Source organism: Myotis daubentonii, chromosome 12 (assembly GCF_963259705.1).
Source record: "Myotis daubentonii chromosome 12, mMyoDau2.1, whole genome shotgun sequence".
In the NCBI taxonomy this organism is placed as follows: domain Eukaryota; kingdom Metazoa; phylum Chordata; class Mammalia; order Chiroptera; family Vespertilionidae; genus Myotis; species Myotis daubentonii.
Genome location: NC_081851.1, coordinates 39,417,872 through 39,435,805, shown reverse-complemented (window position 1 = coordinate 39,435,805; position 17,934 = coordinate 39,417,872). Strand labels below are relative to the sequence as shown.

General features: G+C 41.7%; 1 protein-coding gene across 2 annotated transcripts in view; it reads left to right on the top strand.

The window, feature by feature from the left end:
• APLF (aprataxin and PNKP like factor) overlaps window positions 1-17,934 on the top strand; it is a 64,507-nt gene that overhangs the window by 8,134 nt on the left and 38,439 nt on the right. For both annotated transcript variants that reach the window (XM_059659586.1, XM_059659584.1), the window contains exon 2: window positions 7,682-7,753. In XM_059659586.1, the coding sequence (XP_059515569.1) occupies window positions 7,682-7,753 (72 nt within the window). The remainder of the gene's footprint in view (window positions 1-7,681; window positions 7,754-17,934) is intronic.

The window sequence follows — 17,934 nt, the reverse complement described above, 5'->3', positions numbered from 1 at the left end:
TCCGTCACTACAAAGAATTCTGGGCACATTGTTACCCGAATAAATTGGAGTACTATTAGTACTGAAGAAGAAATGAGTAGATATTGATTAAGCAACTAGTAGCATTTGGTACACAGTGTCACATGGGAAGAATTAGCATCTAAAAAGTATAGGTGTAGTTTAAATTGTGAGTTGCAAATTCAAATGCCACCAGAGGCCAGGTATGCCATGAAGGGTAAGTGGGCTTAGTGGAAGATTATAGGGAGTGCTGGTGAGATGGAGGGTGCATATAGTCTTCAAAGGAAAAATGAAAAAACAATGTGATTTGTGGCCTATTAGCTATCAGTTGTGGTGCCTACTTAAAGTACATGTAATAGAAAGATGCTTATTAATTTTACTGAGGAGACTATAAATAGAAATGTACTATATTTATCATGTTATTTAGCAATCATGTACTCTACATTTTCTAGTTAACTTGATGGTAACTCTTAAGTACCAACATTTTTGAAATATTAGTTATTTTTTCCTGAACTTTTCATTTTGAAAGACTTCAGACCTACAGAAAAGTTGGAAAGAATAGTACAATGAACACACATATATCCTAACTTATGTTAACTAACAGTTAACATATTGTTGTATTTACTTTGTCTTTTTCTTTCTCTTGAACCCATTTGAAAGTATACTACATGTGTTATGGCACTTTATCCGTAAGTATGTCAACACGTTTTACCTAAGAACAAGGATGTTTCTACATAAATAGAAAATAAATACACACATTCGAGAAATTTGTAACTGTAATAACTTTTAATATTCCACATTGAGTTTTATCCTACTTTTCCAATAATGTCTTTTTTTATCATTTAAAACAATTTTGGATCCAATAAAATATTATCTGGTCCTAGCTGGTTTGGTTCAGTGGCTAGAGTGTCGGACGGCAGACTGAAGGGTTCCGGATTTTATTCTGATCAAGGGCACATACCTCAGTTGCAGGCTTGATCCCTGGCCCTGGTCGGGACACATGCAGGAGGCAGCCAATTGATGTGTCTCTCTCACATCGATGTTTCTCTCTCTCTGTCTCTTCACCTCCCTAACACTCTCTAAAAATCAATGAAAAAATATCCTTGGGTGAGGATTCACAACAACATATATATAATCTGTAATCTAGACCTGTTCTGTCTTTCATAGCACTAATGCTTTAGGAGTCCAGGCCAGTCATTTCATAGAATGCCCACAAGTTTGATTTGAATGATAGTTTCCACATGGTTAGACTCAGGCTAAGCATTCTGGGTAAGAGAATTCCATAGGTGATGTGAACTGCGAGCAGCATGTCAGGAGGCCCAGCTCTTGGTTGTTCTGTTTGCCGTGATGTTATTAGTGTGATGAGTTGGGGAAGGTGGTGCCGGACTTCTCCCAGTGAAGAGGACATTCCCTTTGTGAGTAAACTGTGGAGTCATGCCTTGATACTTCATGAATATTGTTTCCCATCAAGCTTTCACCTGAAAATTAACATGCATTGATCCTTTACTGAGTCAGCTCATACTTTGGTGGTTACAAAATAGTGATTTTTGGGGTCCTTTTTTTTCTTCTACATTAGCAGGCATTGTTTTATAAAGAAAGGCTTTTCCTGCCAGACCTAGCCCCAGCCCCTTTCTTGAGTTCAGTATGAATTCATGGATTATTTTTGTATTGTTTGTGTTATATTCCATTATAATCATTATTCATATTGATCCCCGAGTTAGTCCCAGTTTTTCTGGCCGTCTGAACTGCTGTATGTGAGATGTGTTTTCAGCATTTCCCACTCAAGGTGTGACTTCTCTTCTGGGGGTGATACTATCTGTGACTCACTGTCCTCTCTTCTGTTTTTCTTTTCCTCCCAGTTGCCACCTGTCAGTTGCAGCATAAATCTTGAAGCTTAATCTTCTGCATTTGATGTCTCTTTCCCTGCTTACATGTAAATTAAAGTTTGTGGTGATGTCTGTCTCCTAGTACTTTAGATGTGTGATATAGTTGGTTTTATTTGCTTTATTTATTGATCTTAGATTTGGTGGGAGGTATGTGGTATGATTAGGATTTTTATGTGGCTACAGTTATTCTATATGAAACTGGAATTCCGTGATTTTAACTATTTTTATGGCTAAGATACCAAAATGTCTGACTTTCAAACGAAGTTTTCATTTATTGATGACTCCTATAATCAATAAGCAAAATTGGGTAAGACTTTAGTACTTTTTGAAGGATGTTATGTCATTTGTCCCTACTCTCAATAGCTTCTAGCCAGCATATTCTTTTTGAATCCTGGGGTTTCTTTGCTTTTCTATAGTCTTTCTCTTTCCACTTGCAGACCAACATTAGTCATTTCTCCTATCCCCACCCCATTGTCAGTGCTTTGCTTACTAAACCATGTCTACTCTATTCTGTACTGTGAATAGAGAATTGGGAATTTAGATAACACATGTTGTTAGACTTGGGTATGACCGTTAGAATAAACAGGACCAAGTGAGAAATGAGGCCTCTTGGAGCTTTATTTAGAGCTTAAATTTTCTCAGAAGGTCTACTTGCTGTTTAAATAGCTATTCTGCTTTATTTCCAGTTTTGTTCGTATATTGTAGTAAATAATCTAAAAAATAATGTTTAACCTAATGATGATGAGGACAGTACAGTGTTAAGAGCAAAGGTATCTCTAGAATCAGATTCTGTGAGTTCAATCCTGGTTCCACTGCTCAATGGCTACATAACTTCACATAGTTGCTTAATCTCTCTGTACCGCCATTTCTCATCTATAAAGATGAAGATAATAGTATCTTCTTCACAGATTTTGTGAAGATTACAAAGGATAATACATGATATGTATAGTGTTCTTGATATCTGATTGCTGTTACAGTTAATATATATATATATATATTTTTTTTTTTTAAATATATTTTATTGATTTTTTACAGAGAGAAAGGGAGAGAGATAGAGAGTTAGAAACATCGATGAAAGAGAAACATCGATCAGCTGCCTCCTGCACATCTCCTACTGGGGATGTGCCCGCAACCCAGGTACATGCCCTTGACCGGAATCGAACCTGGGACCTTTCAGTCCGCAGGCCGATGCTCTATCCACTGAGCCAAACCGGTTTCGGCAATATATATTAATATCAATGTGTGGATATTCATTCTGCACAAGGAGCAGTGATCAACTGTTAAAGTAAGTAGGTCCTAAGATATTTAGGATAATTTATTTGTGACCTACCACCTACCCTTCTCACCCCATCCTGAAATTAAAATAAGCTTTAATGATAATTTATTAAACCTTTAAGCTTTCCATTGAGAAAACATAATATTTTTAAAACTTACTCATTTGTTAGAGGTATGGTTTAAAAGGGACGATTATAGCTAAATGCCTGAGGGATGTTAATTTCAAAGACTTTAAAGCACTTTTTGGTTCTTTATAGAGATGCATATCTAGCAATGAAATTACATTGTGTGGAGTCATATGACCACTAGAGGTCATATTATACTTTTATATTATTTAAAAATCTTTCTTGCTGGTGTCTGTCAGTGAAGCCTACTTCAGACAGATAGGAAGAGTCTATTATTGCTTCCTGCAAAAATATAGATTGGAAAAAAAGAAACCTAAGCTGGACAATTACAAGAACCATCATTATGTGTCATGGTTTTATGTTTGACAGTTTATTACTCTACTAGAGGCCTGGTGTATGAAATTCATGCATGGGAGGGGGGATCCCTCAGCCCAGCCTGTATCCTCTCACAATCAGGGACCTTTCGGGGGATGTCCAACTGCTGGTTTAGGCCTGATCCCGGAGGAATCCCTGTGGAACGGGCCTAAACTGACAGTTGAACATCCCTCTTACAATCCGGGACTGCTGGCTCCTAACTGCTCGCCTGCCTGCCTGATCATCCCTAACCACCTTTGCTTGCCTCTCTGATCTCCCCTAACCACTCGCCTGCCTGATCGCCCCTAACCACCTCTGCCTGCCTGCCTGATTGCCCCAACTACTCTGCCTGCCTAATCTCCCCTAACCACTCACCTGCCTGATTGTCCCTAACTGCCTTTGCCTGCCTGCCTGATTGCCCCTATCCACTCTGCCTGCCTGCCTGATCATCCCTAACCACCTCTGCTTGCCTGCCCGATCGCCCCTAACCACTCGCCTGCCTGATCATCCCTAACCACCTCTGCTTGCCTGCCTGATTGCCCCTAACCACTTGCCTGCCTGCCTGATCACACCTAACCACTCATCTGCCTGATCGCCCCTAACCACCTCTGCCTGCCTGCCTGCCTGATTGCCCCTAACTACTCTGCCTGCCTGATCTCCCCTAACCACTCCCCTGCCTGCCTGATCGCCCCTATCCACTCTGCCTGCCTGCCTGATCTCCCCTAACCACTCGGCTGCCTGTCTGATTGTCCCTAACCACTTCTGTTTGCCTACCTACCTGATCATCCCTAACCACCTCTGCTTGACTGCCTCATCACCCCTAACCACCTCTGCCTGCCTGTCTGATCTCCCCTAACCACTCGCCTGCCTGCCTGATCATCCCTAACCACCTTTGCTTGCCTCTCTGATCTCCCCTAACCACTCGCCTGCCTGATTGCCCCTAACCACCTCTGCCTGCCTGCCTGATTGCCCCAACTACTCTGCCTGCCTAATCTCCCCTAACCACTCACCTGCCTGATTGTCCCTAACTGCCTTTGCCTGCCTGCCTGATTGCCCCTATCCACTCTGCCTGCCTGCCTGATCATCCCTAACCACCTCTGCTTGCCTGCCCGATCGCCCCAACCACTCGCCTGCCTGATCATCCCTAACCACCTCTGCTTGCCTGCCTGATTGCCCCTAACCACTCGCCTGCCTGCCTGATCACACCTAACCACTCATCTGCCTGATCGCCCCTAACCACCTCTGCCTGCCTGCCTGCCTGATTGCCCCTAACTACTCTGCCTGCCTGATCTCCCCTAACCACTCCCCTGCCTGCCTGATCGCCCCTATCCACTCTGCCTGCCTGCCTGATCTCCCCTAACCACTCGGCTGCCTGTCTGATTGTCCCTAACCACTTCTGTTTGCCTACCTACCTGATCATCCCTAACCACCTCTGCTTGACTGCCTCATCACCCCTAACCACCTCTGCCTGCCTGTCTGATCTCCCCTAACCACTTGCCTGCCTGCCTGATCACCTCTAACTGCTCACTGGGGTGTGGGGCCAGCCAGGGCGAGGGGCTGTGGTCGTTCTGGTCGTCCTGCCATTTCGGTCGCTGGGCTCTTATTATATAGGATAGTATTGGTTAGCAAATTGACTTGTATTATTGAACTTAACAATGAGATCTTAATATTCGAGTTAGAAATATAAACTTCTTACTCTCAGCCACAGAATAATTTGCATTTATTGAAACTATGTCTGAATGATTACATGTAGATGTAGAATCACATGAATATTTTCCTCACATATTTTTATTAATAACAGTATGAATTTGGAGGATTACCTACTCAAAAATGACCTACAGAAGTTACTTAAATTCTCTAAGCTTTCAATTTCCAAATATGTAAAATGTGAATAATAGCTATGACAGTATTGAGTACTGTTTATAGTGAATCTCAACACTTAAGTGAAAGCTGTATGCAAATGGTAAAGTGGGTTACCAGATAACTGCTGTTGATTTTGGCCCACTAAGGTACATTATTGGGAAGATTATAGGAACTTCTCAATTTCTATCCTTTCTTTTCTGGTAGGATACGTTATAGTTTATATTTACTTTTCTGAAATAACCATGGTGGCTAATAGTGGCTAATTTTAATAGGGCTGTCTTTAAGATACTTAGTTCAATGAAGGCCTGAGACGGGGCAGGAGTGAGGAGGAGGGGAGACAGTGGGGGAAAGAGAGGGCATCTGTAATATTTTCAACAATAAAAAAGATACTTTATTTTAGAAAATATTCTAAATATTAACTTGCAGCTGTGTGGACAATTTCTGGATGTGGCATTCATTCTGTTGTGATGCTTGATGTTACTACTTTTCAGTTATTGTCTTAAGTGTGGAACTGCTCTCTGGCTTAAAAAAATGGGTATTGATTCCTGGTAGTTTCACATTTTGCCAGGTTTTGCAAATCTAATGGATTTAATTGAATTTAGGCATTGCTGTAGTCTGCTTTTACCTATAATTTTGGTTTTGATGTGGGTAAATGATAGATACCAAGGTAACCATAAGATGGACCAAATAATTATCCTAAATTGTTGCTTGAAATGTTGTCATATGAATCAGCCACAAATGACAAAGGTAAGCTGAACTGTTGTGTTTATAGCCATGCAGCCAGGGCTTGATTGGCAATTTTAGCATTTAAAGTGCAAACAGTTTTTAAACTTTTGTATGCAGAAATGATTGTGAGCATAAGTGGAGCACTATTGGTTCAAACACAGAAAGCAGATTTATATATTAGATGATAGTCTCGTCTTCACTGTAAACATTTGATTGTCACTACTCCCTCTCCTACCTTCCTGTTGTCTTAAGTAGTGTTGATGGCTCCAGAGCTCAAACGCAGGTCTGCTTGACCCCAAAGCCTATAGCCTTACCTTTTTTACACGTAGGAGACTGCTGCTTTAAAAAGCTGTTGGTCATCATAACCTACACTACATTTCCTGTATTTGAAATATTTTCTAATAAGTACTGCCGGGGTCCAACCCCAGCAGGTCCAGGGGTTCCCAAAGGCGTAGACGAAGTCGGCGAAGAAGGAAGGACACGGAGACAGTGTTCAGTTGATCAGCAGCCTAGCCAGGATCTCTAGCCAGGATCTCCAGCCAAGTTCTGGTCTGGATCTCCAGAGAGGTTCTGCTTCAGATCTCCAGAGAGGTTCTGTCCAGGTTCTCCAGTCAGGTTCAGTCACCAGGTTCTAGTCAGGCTCTCCTGCCAATCTCCGCAGTCAGGTTCAGTCCAGGATCCCCTGCCATGCTCTCTCGCCAGGCTTTGCCTCCAAGCTCCGAGGCCAGTCCCTGTCCAGGATCCTCCGGCATGCTCTCGCCAGCGAAGTTCTTCTGTCTCTAGAGAACGTTCTGTGTAGGTTCTGTGTTCTGAATTCTGTCTGTTGTTGTCTTGTTGCATCTGTATTTATACCAGTTGATTCTAATCCTGTCAATTTCTATTACAAAGGTTAGGGCGTTTCTTATCTCCATTCCAGGGAGTAAAGATTATGTAGCTTAAGCATGATTGTTTGTAGTTAAATTGATTAACTACCCGCCTGGCACTTAGTTAAGGAGTTTCATCCCCTCCCTAACTTCAGGGGAAAATCCCTACCTGGGGATTCAACCTTTCTCGGAGAGGTGACCTTGGTTAAAACACAGCGCCAAGAAGGTGAGCAAACATATTAAGAACCGTATGCCATATATGCCAGGTCCCTTGAAACAGCAAGGATTGGCCGGCTCCCGGCAAAGTACATATTATATAGATTTTTTTCTCATTTTATGAATATTATTGATAAGAATCCCTACTAAATGCCTGCCTTGAATGGAAACCATCATTTAGGTTTTGGGATCTGTTAGATTGCAAGCTTGAGTCTCTGCTTAGCCATTTATTCTTCTCTGAATTTGGGCAGGTCTCTTACTCTCTGAGTTGTTTTGTTTTTTTGTTCAATGAGAACAATCATGGTTTGTTGTGGTTGTTGTTGTTGTTTTCTGGGGAGGTGGCTGTATTTGAAATTTTTATTTTTTCCCACTTTAGATAACAGACAAGAGAGTGTCCAGAAGACATGCAATTCTTGAGGTGGTGGGTGGTCAGCTTCGAATCAAACCGGTAAATATGTTAATGATACATTTTAACGTTTTGTCTCTCAGTTTTTCCCAGCTTCGGATCAGAGGGGCTTATTTTTTAAGTTATGGAAATAGGACATTAATGTCAAAACATATCCTTCTTATTGCCAGGAGATAATTGGGAGATAAAGATCAGACTATTTACTTTCTTTCCTATAGGGCAGTGTTACATTTACACAGAATTTAATGAAAGATGACTACCAGTTCACATGTACATACATGATTATTGTGTTCATGACTGGGTATTACAAATAAGATCCTATAAAAAAAAGCTCATAACTAAGGGGGTGGGGTAGTGACCAAAGTCACTTTAAGTGTTATAGAGTTATATTTTAATAGATTTCTATACCTCTATGTGTAGAGTTGACTATTTCTAAAATTTAGACCTTATTCAACTTTAGGATTTTAAAAATAATTGTAATTTGAAAGATCCTATTAAGGGCTAGAATTTTAATTACTTGCTTTTAGTTTAAGCACTGATATGTTGTAGGGAAAGCAGGTTCTGAGAATATACTATGTGATCATTCCTTTTCATTTGCAGAATCTATTGTATAGGAGAATGAAATATGTGTATGAGGGTCCATTTATTTTAGACTTGATGTTGGTGTGTTAAAATTATTAATATGCAATGAATTTCATTAATTTTTAATATTTAAAAACCTACATGTATGTTCATCTTAATATGTATAACTTCCTGTTGTTTTATTAGTTCTTTTTTTTTTATACAGATAGTACTTTTATTATCCTATATTGAACTATCCCCAAATTTGAGAAATATCCTTTTAATTCTAGTATTGGGAAAATTTTTGAATACCAATGAATTCACACCACCTCAACCTTAAATAAATACTTTTAAAGAAAATTTGTATCTCATTCTACATTGTCTTAGTGTCTTGAAAAGTGCTAATATCTGTAGTCGGCATTCTTGGGGTGGCCCCTTTATTTACCATCAGTTATTTGTCTTTGAGTCCAACTATCTTATTCATCATAGTGAGACTTACTAGACCATAAGCTTGTTGAATATAGGAACACTGACTAAATCTTCATATCTCTAGAATCTAGCATAATAGTTAATATTTATTCAGTTCATGAGTAAATGCTGCAGTGAGAACTATATGTGGCATTTCTAGGAGTGGGGATATCATGGATTTTTATAAAAGTACTAGAGGCCTGGTATACAAGATTCATGCACTCGGGGGAGGGGGGGAGGGACCCTCAGCGCAGCCTGCGCCTTCTCTCAGTCCAGGACCCCTCAGGGGACATCCCCGGAGGGGTCCATAGAGCTGTCGCAGAGGCAGGAGAAGTTCCTGCCACTGCCGCTATGCTCGCCAGCTGTGAGCCCAGCTTCTGGCTGAGCGGTGCTCCCCCTGTGGGAGCGTACTGACCACCAAGGCAGCTCCTGCATTAAGCATCTGCCTCCTGGTGGTCAATGTGCATCATAGTGACCGGTTGTTCCACTGTTCAGTCGATTTGCATATTATCTTTTTATTATATAGGAGGACTAGAGGCCCAGGGCACAAAATTTGTGCCTGGATAGGGTCCCTAGGCCTGGCCTGCGGTCAGGACTGATCTTCCCTGGCTGCCAGCAGCGAGCCTCCCCCCTCAGCTGCCACCAGTCGCCCTCTGTGTGTGGGGTGATTGGTGGGGCAATCGGGGCCCTGGCACCGCCTGCGTTTGCCTCCACCCACCCCTGGTTTCCCATTCCCGATCGGGCGATTGGAGCCTGCTGGCCGGGGGAAGGAACCAAGAGGTTGGCTGGCAGGCTCCTAGGCCTGTGGGCTGGGGCAGCTCCTGAATTGAGCGCCTGCCCCCTGGTGGTCACTGCACGTCATAGCGACTGGTTGTTCTGCCATTCGGTCGATTTGCATATTAGCCTTTTATTATATAGAACTAGAGGCCTGGTGCACAAAAATTTGTGCACTCGGGGGGGACTGGGGGTCCCTCAGCCCAGCCTGTGCCCTCTCGCAGCCTGGGACCCCTCGGGAAATAACGACCTGCTGGCTTAGGCCTGCTCCCAGGTATCAGAGGGCAGGCCCAATCCCTAGGTGCAGCCCCTGGTTGGGCTCAGAGCAGGGCCGATTGGGGAGTTGGGGCGCCGCCCCCTGTCATGCACAGAGCCGGGCAGATCGGGAGGTTGGGATGCCACCCTCAGTCACACTCAGGGTAGGGCCGATTGGGGGGTTGGGACACTGCCCCCAGTCACACTCAAGGCAGGGTCGATGGGGAGGTTGCGGCGCCACCCCCTGTCACACACAGAGCAGGGCCAATCAGGGGGGTTGGGGCTCCGTACCCTGTCACGCACAGAGCAGGGTCGATCAGGGGGTTGGGGAGCTCCCCCCTGTCATGCACAGAGCAGGCCCATCAGAGGGTTGGGGAGCACCCCCTGTCACGCACAGACCTGGGCCCATCAGGAGGTTGGGGAGCTCCCCCCTGTCACTCACAGAGTAGGGCCGATAGGGGAGTTGGGGCACCGCCCCCTGTCACACACAGAGCAGGGCGGATCAAGGGGTTGGGGCACCACACCCTGTCACACTCAGGGCAGGGCCAATGGGGAGGTTATGGCTCTACCCCGTCACCCACAGAGCAGGGCCCATGGGGAGGGGGGGGTTGGGTCACCGCCCTCTATCACCCACACAGCAGGGCCGATCAGGGGGTTGGGGCGCCGCCACTGTCACACTCAGGGCAGGGCTGATGGGGAGGTTATGGCTCTACCCCGTCACACACAGAGCAGGGTCAGTGGTGGTGGGGGGGTTGGGGTGCCGCACCCTGTCACACACAGAGCAGGGCTGATCATGGTGTTGGGGCACCGCACCCTGTCACACACAGAGCCGCAGGGCGATCAGGGGGTTGGGGAGCTCCCCCCTATCAGGCACAGAGCAGGGCTGATCAGGGGTTGGGGCGCCTTCCCCTGTCACGAACAGAGCAGGGCAGATAGGGAGGTTGTGGCCCCGCCCCCTGTCACACACAGAGCCGCAGGGCAATCAGGGGGTTTGGGCGCTGCCCCCTGTCACGCTGATCCCGGTGCTGGGAGGCCTCGTGGCTTCGCTGATCCTGGTGCTGGGAGGCATATTACCCTTTTACTATATAGGATAGAGGCTGGTGCACGGGTGGGGGCCGGCTGGTTTGCCCCGAAGGGTGTCCTATATCAGGGTGGGGGTCCCCACTGGGGTGCCTGGCCAGCCTGGGTGAGGGGATGATGGCTGTTTTCAGGCTGGCGGGTGACTGAAGCTCCCAACTGCTCCTTTTTTTCTTTTTTCTTTTTTATTCTGGGCCAGCTTTAGCTCTGAGGCTTGGCTCCAGCTCTTAGGCCTCGGCTGCAGAAAGCAGGTATCTGGTTTGTTTGGGTTCTATAATCGAAACACTGTTTCAACTCCAGCTCTGAGATCCCGGCTGGCTGAAAGCAGGGATCTGCGTTTGTTCTATAATTGAAACAATGTTGCGGTCCTGCTGGCTGAAACCCGGCTGGCTGAAAGCAGGTTTCTGGGGTTTTGTTTAGCTTCTATATTTGTAACACTGTTTCAAACTGCAAGCTCAGAGGCCGGCAGTGGCAGGCGGGGAATGTTGGAGTTCTCCGTCACTAAAGCAAGCAAGCCTCATGTTCGCTTCAAGCTGCCTGGCTGCCGGCCGCCATCTTGGCTGGCAGTTAATTTGCATATCACCCTGATTAGCCAATGGGAAGGGTAGCAGAGTGACACCATTTGCATATTTCTCTTTTATTAGTGTAGATAGTTTCAATAAAATTCCTATTCCCTTGAAATAGATTTATTTATTTATTCATTTACTTATGGTAGCTGCACCTACAAGGTGCAATTTAGAGAAATACTAGTATAGAAAAATTCTGAAACTGACTTTTTTTGTCTTTTTAAAAATTGACTTTGTTAATAGAAGTTTTAGAGATCTTGAAAGTAATGAGAATAAGGTGAACAAGTGATTTCTAGTTCATTTATTTTAATGTACACTACATATTTTTATTTGATATGCTAAAGCAATTTAAACATACAAGTGTAATAAAGAGTTGAGAGATAAATTTTAGCTTAAAACATTATAAAATTATGTAAATGAATATAGCAAATTTTTTATTATGAAGTTCCCTTCTGTATACTGTGTGCTTCAAATTATGTTTAAGTGATTAAATATATTTTCTGCTCTTCTTCAATTTAGAAAGCTAATCTAATAAAAAGTAGCTTTGACTATGATAAATGAATGCAGTTAAGCAATTACTAATTTGTACTTTTAAATTTGTCTTTTTTCTCTCTAATATTTTCCTCTAAAAGTCTCTACTGTTAGTAGTTCTTGGAAGTAGTGCATGAGGAAATAATGTTAGCTCATGAGAAGATAATTATTCTTTTTTCAAGTTTAAGCTAATCTGATATCAGCAGGGAGAAAATACATCATAAAGGCCAAATGATAATATTCTCTATAAATGACTTTATCACCTATGGTTTGTTACGTCCTCAGGGTGAACTCATGGCTGTCAATGCTTTTATTTTAATTTTATAGAATCTTACTCTTTTTGGTTCTTGGTGATCCAGAGAGGTTACATAGATATATAAAAATTGTAAGATATATTTTTGTCTTCATTTGGTATCGATCCTCAAAATATACATATTTGGGTGATTGTGTTTTTTCTATTGCGTAATAAAATTCTTGAATTGTGATTGTTTTTCTTCCCATAAAATTTTGAGTGTACTTATAAAATAGCTATACAATACTGCAGTAGCTTTTCCACAACTTTTGCAAAAGAGAGAGAATTATTTCTAAATTAAAAATAATAACAACACGCCAAAACCGGTTTGGCTCAGTGGATAGAGCATCGGCTTGCGGACTGAAGGGTCCCAGGTTCGATTCCGGTCAAGGGCATGTACCTGGGTTGTGGGCACATCCCCAGTAGGAGATGTGCAGGAGGCAGCTGATCGATGTTTCTCTCTCATCGATGTTTCTAACTCTCTATCTCTCTCCCTTCCTCTCTGTAAAAAATCAATAAAATATATTTAAAAAAAAATAACAACACTGAAAATGAGAAGAACCTATTTTTTGGGGTACAAAGCAATCTTTCATTAATATTTGATGATAACTCCAAGAGTAAGCTATAGAAAATTGATTATATTTTAATTCCATTTATTCAAGGATAATGTATCTTTTGCACCAATTCTACAATAATAACATCTCTTTAGGTTCACCTTTTTAATCCCAGGGATATGTTAAAAGGCACACAACAATGATATGATTCTGATATGGCAGTTCATATCTTTCATTCACTGTGGGCTTGGGCTTGCCTGCCCTTGCCTGCCCGAGGAATTAAAGTTAAACTAACCCCATTGAAGGAATTTGAGAGACTTCCATCTTTTTTAGTCTTGGAAGAGTTTGAATATTCAAAAATTCTTTAAAACTTGGGTCTGGTTTTCAGAGGGATTCGAAAGATTTTTAATTGTTAATTGTATTTTTAAAATATTATAGGTCAAATTCAATCATCTTTTCTTTTTATAGTTACTTTTAAACAAGCCACCCCCCCACACACACACATAAACATCCATTTTTAAAAGTGTTGTTTATATTCTTAAAGACAATTGTCAATTTTGGTGCAAACCTAGTGGCACAAAGTATTTATATAGTATTTTATTGTTGTCCACGATTTCCTTTATATGTAGTTATGTCGTTGTTTTTCTCCAATTTTTTTGTATATACATGTGTATGTCTTCTCTCTCTGTGTTTATTAATATTGTTAGATTTTTAAAAAACTATCTGTTGAACTTCATGTGTGGCTTTTTAGTTGGAGTGTATATAGTTTAACATTGATTTTAAAAACATTCAATAAATTATATTGATTTAGGTATAAGTTATAGGATCAAACATTAAAGTTCTTGGAATATTATTTTTTGCTCTTAGTTCTGGGATTCCCCGTATGAATAGTTTTAGGAAAAGAAAAAGGATGATCATGGACCACACATACTGGTCTGCTTTTTTTGTGGCTGAATTTGCTAAATGCTTGATATTTAACCTCCTAAAATTTAAATAAGCACTTTCACATAAGGAAATAAATACTCAAACTGAATGTTTTCTTAACTTTGGGTTTGTGATGCATTTTTTTAAAAAAATTATTTTTATTGTTGAAAGTATTACAGATGTCTCCCCATTTCCCCCTTTTGACCTATCTATCCCCCCACTCAACCCCCAGCTAAATGTAATTAATTTCCTTTTAAGAGTATTTTATGTTTTCTACTCTTAGAATTTTATACCTTGTATTTAATGTCTTAGCCTTTTTAAATTTAGGACTATACCATTATTTAATGTTTAGAGATTCATCTCAGTTTCTAAAATACTCCTGAATAACAACGTAATCATATCTTGTAAGAGGCAAACCTCACTGAACGAATGTTCAGTGTTCTAGAAGAAACTAATGTACATTCCTGCTTTGACTATTGTCCCTCCTGTTACCCAATATTCCTGACTCTGATGACCGTGGCATACTCAAGGAAGGGGAGGCTTCCCTTAAAAGGAGTGATTTTCAAGGAGTAATAGGGAGTGATTCCAAGCCCAGCAGTGTGCACAAGCTCAGAATCTGGTGGCTTGTCATGCCTTGTTGCGCTCAAAATCTCTGGCCAGAGAGCCACTTTGGGAGGTAAATTAGGGGTGACTGCTAGCATAATGAAAGCCTTCTAAACATTAAGTTTAAATTAGAACTTGATTTAAAAAATGAAACATTCACTTTTTTTAGGAATATGGCACATCACTGCATCTCCATTCCTATGTAGTCTTGTGCATGGTTTGCAAAATGATCCTGATCAATAAAATAATTGCCTACCGCCCTAACTGGTTTGGCTCAGTGGATAGAGCATCAGCCTGTGGACTGAAAGGTCCCAGGTTCGATTCCGGTCAAGGGCATGTACCTTGGTTGCGGGCACATCCCCAGTAGGAGATGTGCAGGAGGCAGCTGATCGATGTTTCTCTCCCATCGATGTTTCTAACTCTCTATCCCTCTCCCTTCCTCTCTGTAAAAAAAAATCAATAAAATATATATATTAAAAAAAATAATAATAATTGCCTACCTAATTTATATAGCCTCTGTTTTAAATTTCTCCTCTATCCCTAATCTCTAAATTTAACTTTACTGCTTGCTTTTAACACAGATTTAAAGAAAACATAAATGTTTTCAATTGCAGGTTCTCCTAGGACAGTGATGGCGAACCTTTTGAGCTCGGCTTGTCAGCATTTTGAAAAACCCTGACTTAACTCTGGTGTCTTGTCACATATAGAAATTTTTTGATATTTGCAAGCATAGTAAAACAAAGATTTATATTTTTGATATTTATTTTATATACCTAAATGCCATTTAACAAAGAAAAATCAACCCAAAAAAATGAGTTCTTGTGTCATAGGTTCGCCATCACTGACCTAAGAGGTCTGATGGCCAAATCCTCATTAAAGTAAATTGCCAGGACTAGGTAGATTACATTCATTCTAAATTTCAACATTGTCTTTTTTTTTCTTAAATAAAATTTGGGCATATAGGTAACAATGCTTAGTATTTTCCAATAACAGCTTTGGTTGCATTGCTCCCTGTTCTATATTAGTATCTCCCCCGCCCCCAGCTTGGTTAAACATACTGTTTGGACAGTTCAGCTTTTTTTCTTTACAAGTTGAGCTAAATAGTTTCTAGGTTTCTTTCCCCAAATTCATGGTTCTGTGGTTAGTTTAAAAGTATAATGTCATGATATTTGATGAAGTTATGTAGAGTGAGAAAGTTACTTGGGGGGTTTTGAAAGCCAGGAAGCTTATGTGCCTAGCTGCTTGCTATTGGGGGCATTTTAGAAGATGAAAGTGATTATTGTTTAAAAATTTACCTATGGAGAATGGAATTGAAATGATTTTAGTGGTGAATCTATTTAAGTGACTCAACAGGTAGCATTTTTAGTAAATACATTAGATTTTAAGCATCACTTCTTATAGTAAACTCTTTGGAACCATTCCTGATATTATTCACTAATGAATGATAGTTGAAATATTGATTCTTCCTGCTATTAGAAACTTCTGTGGTAGGTACAGTTATATGCAGCCATGGACCTGACAGTCTAGTGGTGATTTATCAGATGATTATAGGTAACCTTTGAACTTATAGGGACTAATTCAAACAATTCATGCAGAGAGGTATGATGGGATAAGACATCTCAGGCTATAGTAAATCAAAGAGCATTTTGAGTAGATATCCATGATTGGGTCAAAGATTCTGTGTGTGAATATTTGGGCATATGAAGGTGGGAGATGAGTTTGGAAACCACTGAGGTTTATGAAGAGCCTTCACTGCTGTGCTGTGTTGATATTGGGGAGTTATCAGAGGCTTTCACAGAGAAATGTAAAAGAATAACTTGGAATGCAATGAGGTGAATGAAGACAGGAGACTTGATGTGATGTTAGCCCAAGTGAGAAATGTGAGCAGTGGTTGTGAACTTGCACTAGGGAGTGACTGTGTAAATGGCAACGAAAAATGGATTCAAGAGATAGTTCAGAGGTAAATGATCTAGGATTTGACATTTGGATGGAGTGGGAAAACATTGTAAGATGTTCAGTAAGTGTTTGTGGATATTTTGGTGTGTTTTAATATATAACAGAAATTAAAATCAGAATATATCACATTTACCTCTGAAAGACCCTATTCATATTCTGGAGAAATAGGTTTTTAAAAAAATAAAAGACACTGAAAAATAAGTTATAATGCAAGTGGCCTACCAAAATTAATGATATTATTTGCTTCATGTTTTATCACAACATTCTAGACTTGTTTATATTTTTCTTAGTTTATATTTTATACAGGCTTAACATTTTTAACAAAATGAAAGTGAGTATCTACACTAATAAAAGAAAGATGCTAATTGACCGTATCTTTGCTATCCCCCAAGCCATGCCCACCAGCCAATCAGAGCGACTATATGCAAATTAACCCAACCAAGATGGCGGCCGGCAGCCATGGAGCTGGAGCAAGCAGGAGGCTTGGTTGCCCGGGCGATGGAGGAAGCCAAGCTTCCCGCCTGCCCTGAGTCGGCTGTGGTCTCCGCACATGGCAACAAAGTTTCAATTATAGAAGATAAACAAACCCCAGATACTGCTTCCAGCCAGCCTCCACTGGGAGCTTGGGTGTGGGGACCGTGGCCAGCCTTCAAACAGCCATCAGCCCCTCACTCAGGATGGCCTCACCCTCATGGGGTGAGGGTCCCTGCTGGGGGGCTTAGCCAGCCTGAAAACAGCCCTCAGCCCCTCACCCAGGATGGCCAGGCACCCCAGTGGGGACCCCCACACTGAAGGGGCTGTGGCCAGCCTGCAAACAGCCATCAGCCCCTCACCCAGGCTGGCCAGGCACTCCTATAAAATAAAAGGGTAATATGCAAATTGACCCTAACAACAGAACGACTGGGAATGACTGGCCACTATGACACACACTGACCACCAGCGGGCAGATGCTCAATGCAGGAGCTGCCCCCTGGTGGTCAGTGAGCTCCCACATGGGGGAGCTCTGCTCAGCCACAAGCCAGGCTGACTGTTGCCAGTACAGCGGTGGTGGTGGGAGCCTCTCCCGCCTCCTCAGCAGCGCTAAGGATGTCCAACCGCAGCTTAGGCCTGCTCCCTGCTGGCAAGTGGACATCCCCCAAGGGTTGCCGGGCTGCCAGAGGGATGTCTGACTGCCAGCTGAGGCCCAATCCCCCAGGGAGCAGGCCTAAGCCAGCAGGTGGTTATCCCCTGAGGGGTTCCAGACTGCGAGAGGGCACAGGCAGAGCTGAGGGACCCTCCCAAGTGCACACATTTTTGTGCACTGGGCCTCTAGTATTTAATAAAAATTTTAACCAAGTTTACCAATGGGGGAAAAAATTTGTTGTGGAGTAAAAAGAAAAGGAAAAGATAAATTTCTAGAATTTCAAAATACATTAAAAATAGGCCTATTATAAACTTTCTTAATATTCCCATAATGAATATATTTTATAATAGGAACAGAAGTTTTTACCTACTGTATTTATACTGAATTCTAATCTGTTCAAATTCAGTATGAATAAAAGATACCTTAACACCTTCAGATGTTTTAAATGGTTGGGATCAGGAAAGGTTTTAATGTATGAAAATATAGTTTTATCTCAAGATACTTGAATAAAATATAAATAGAAAAACTGGAAATGTTCA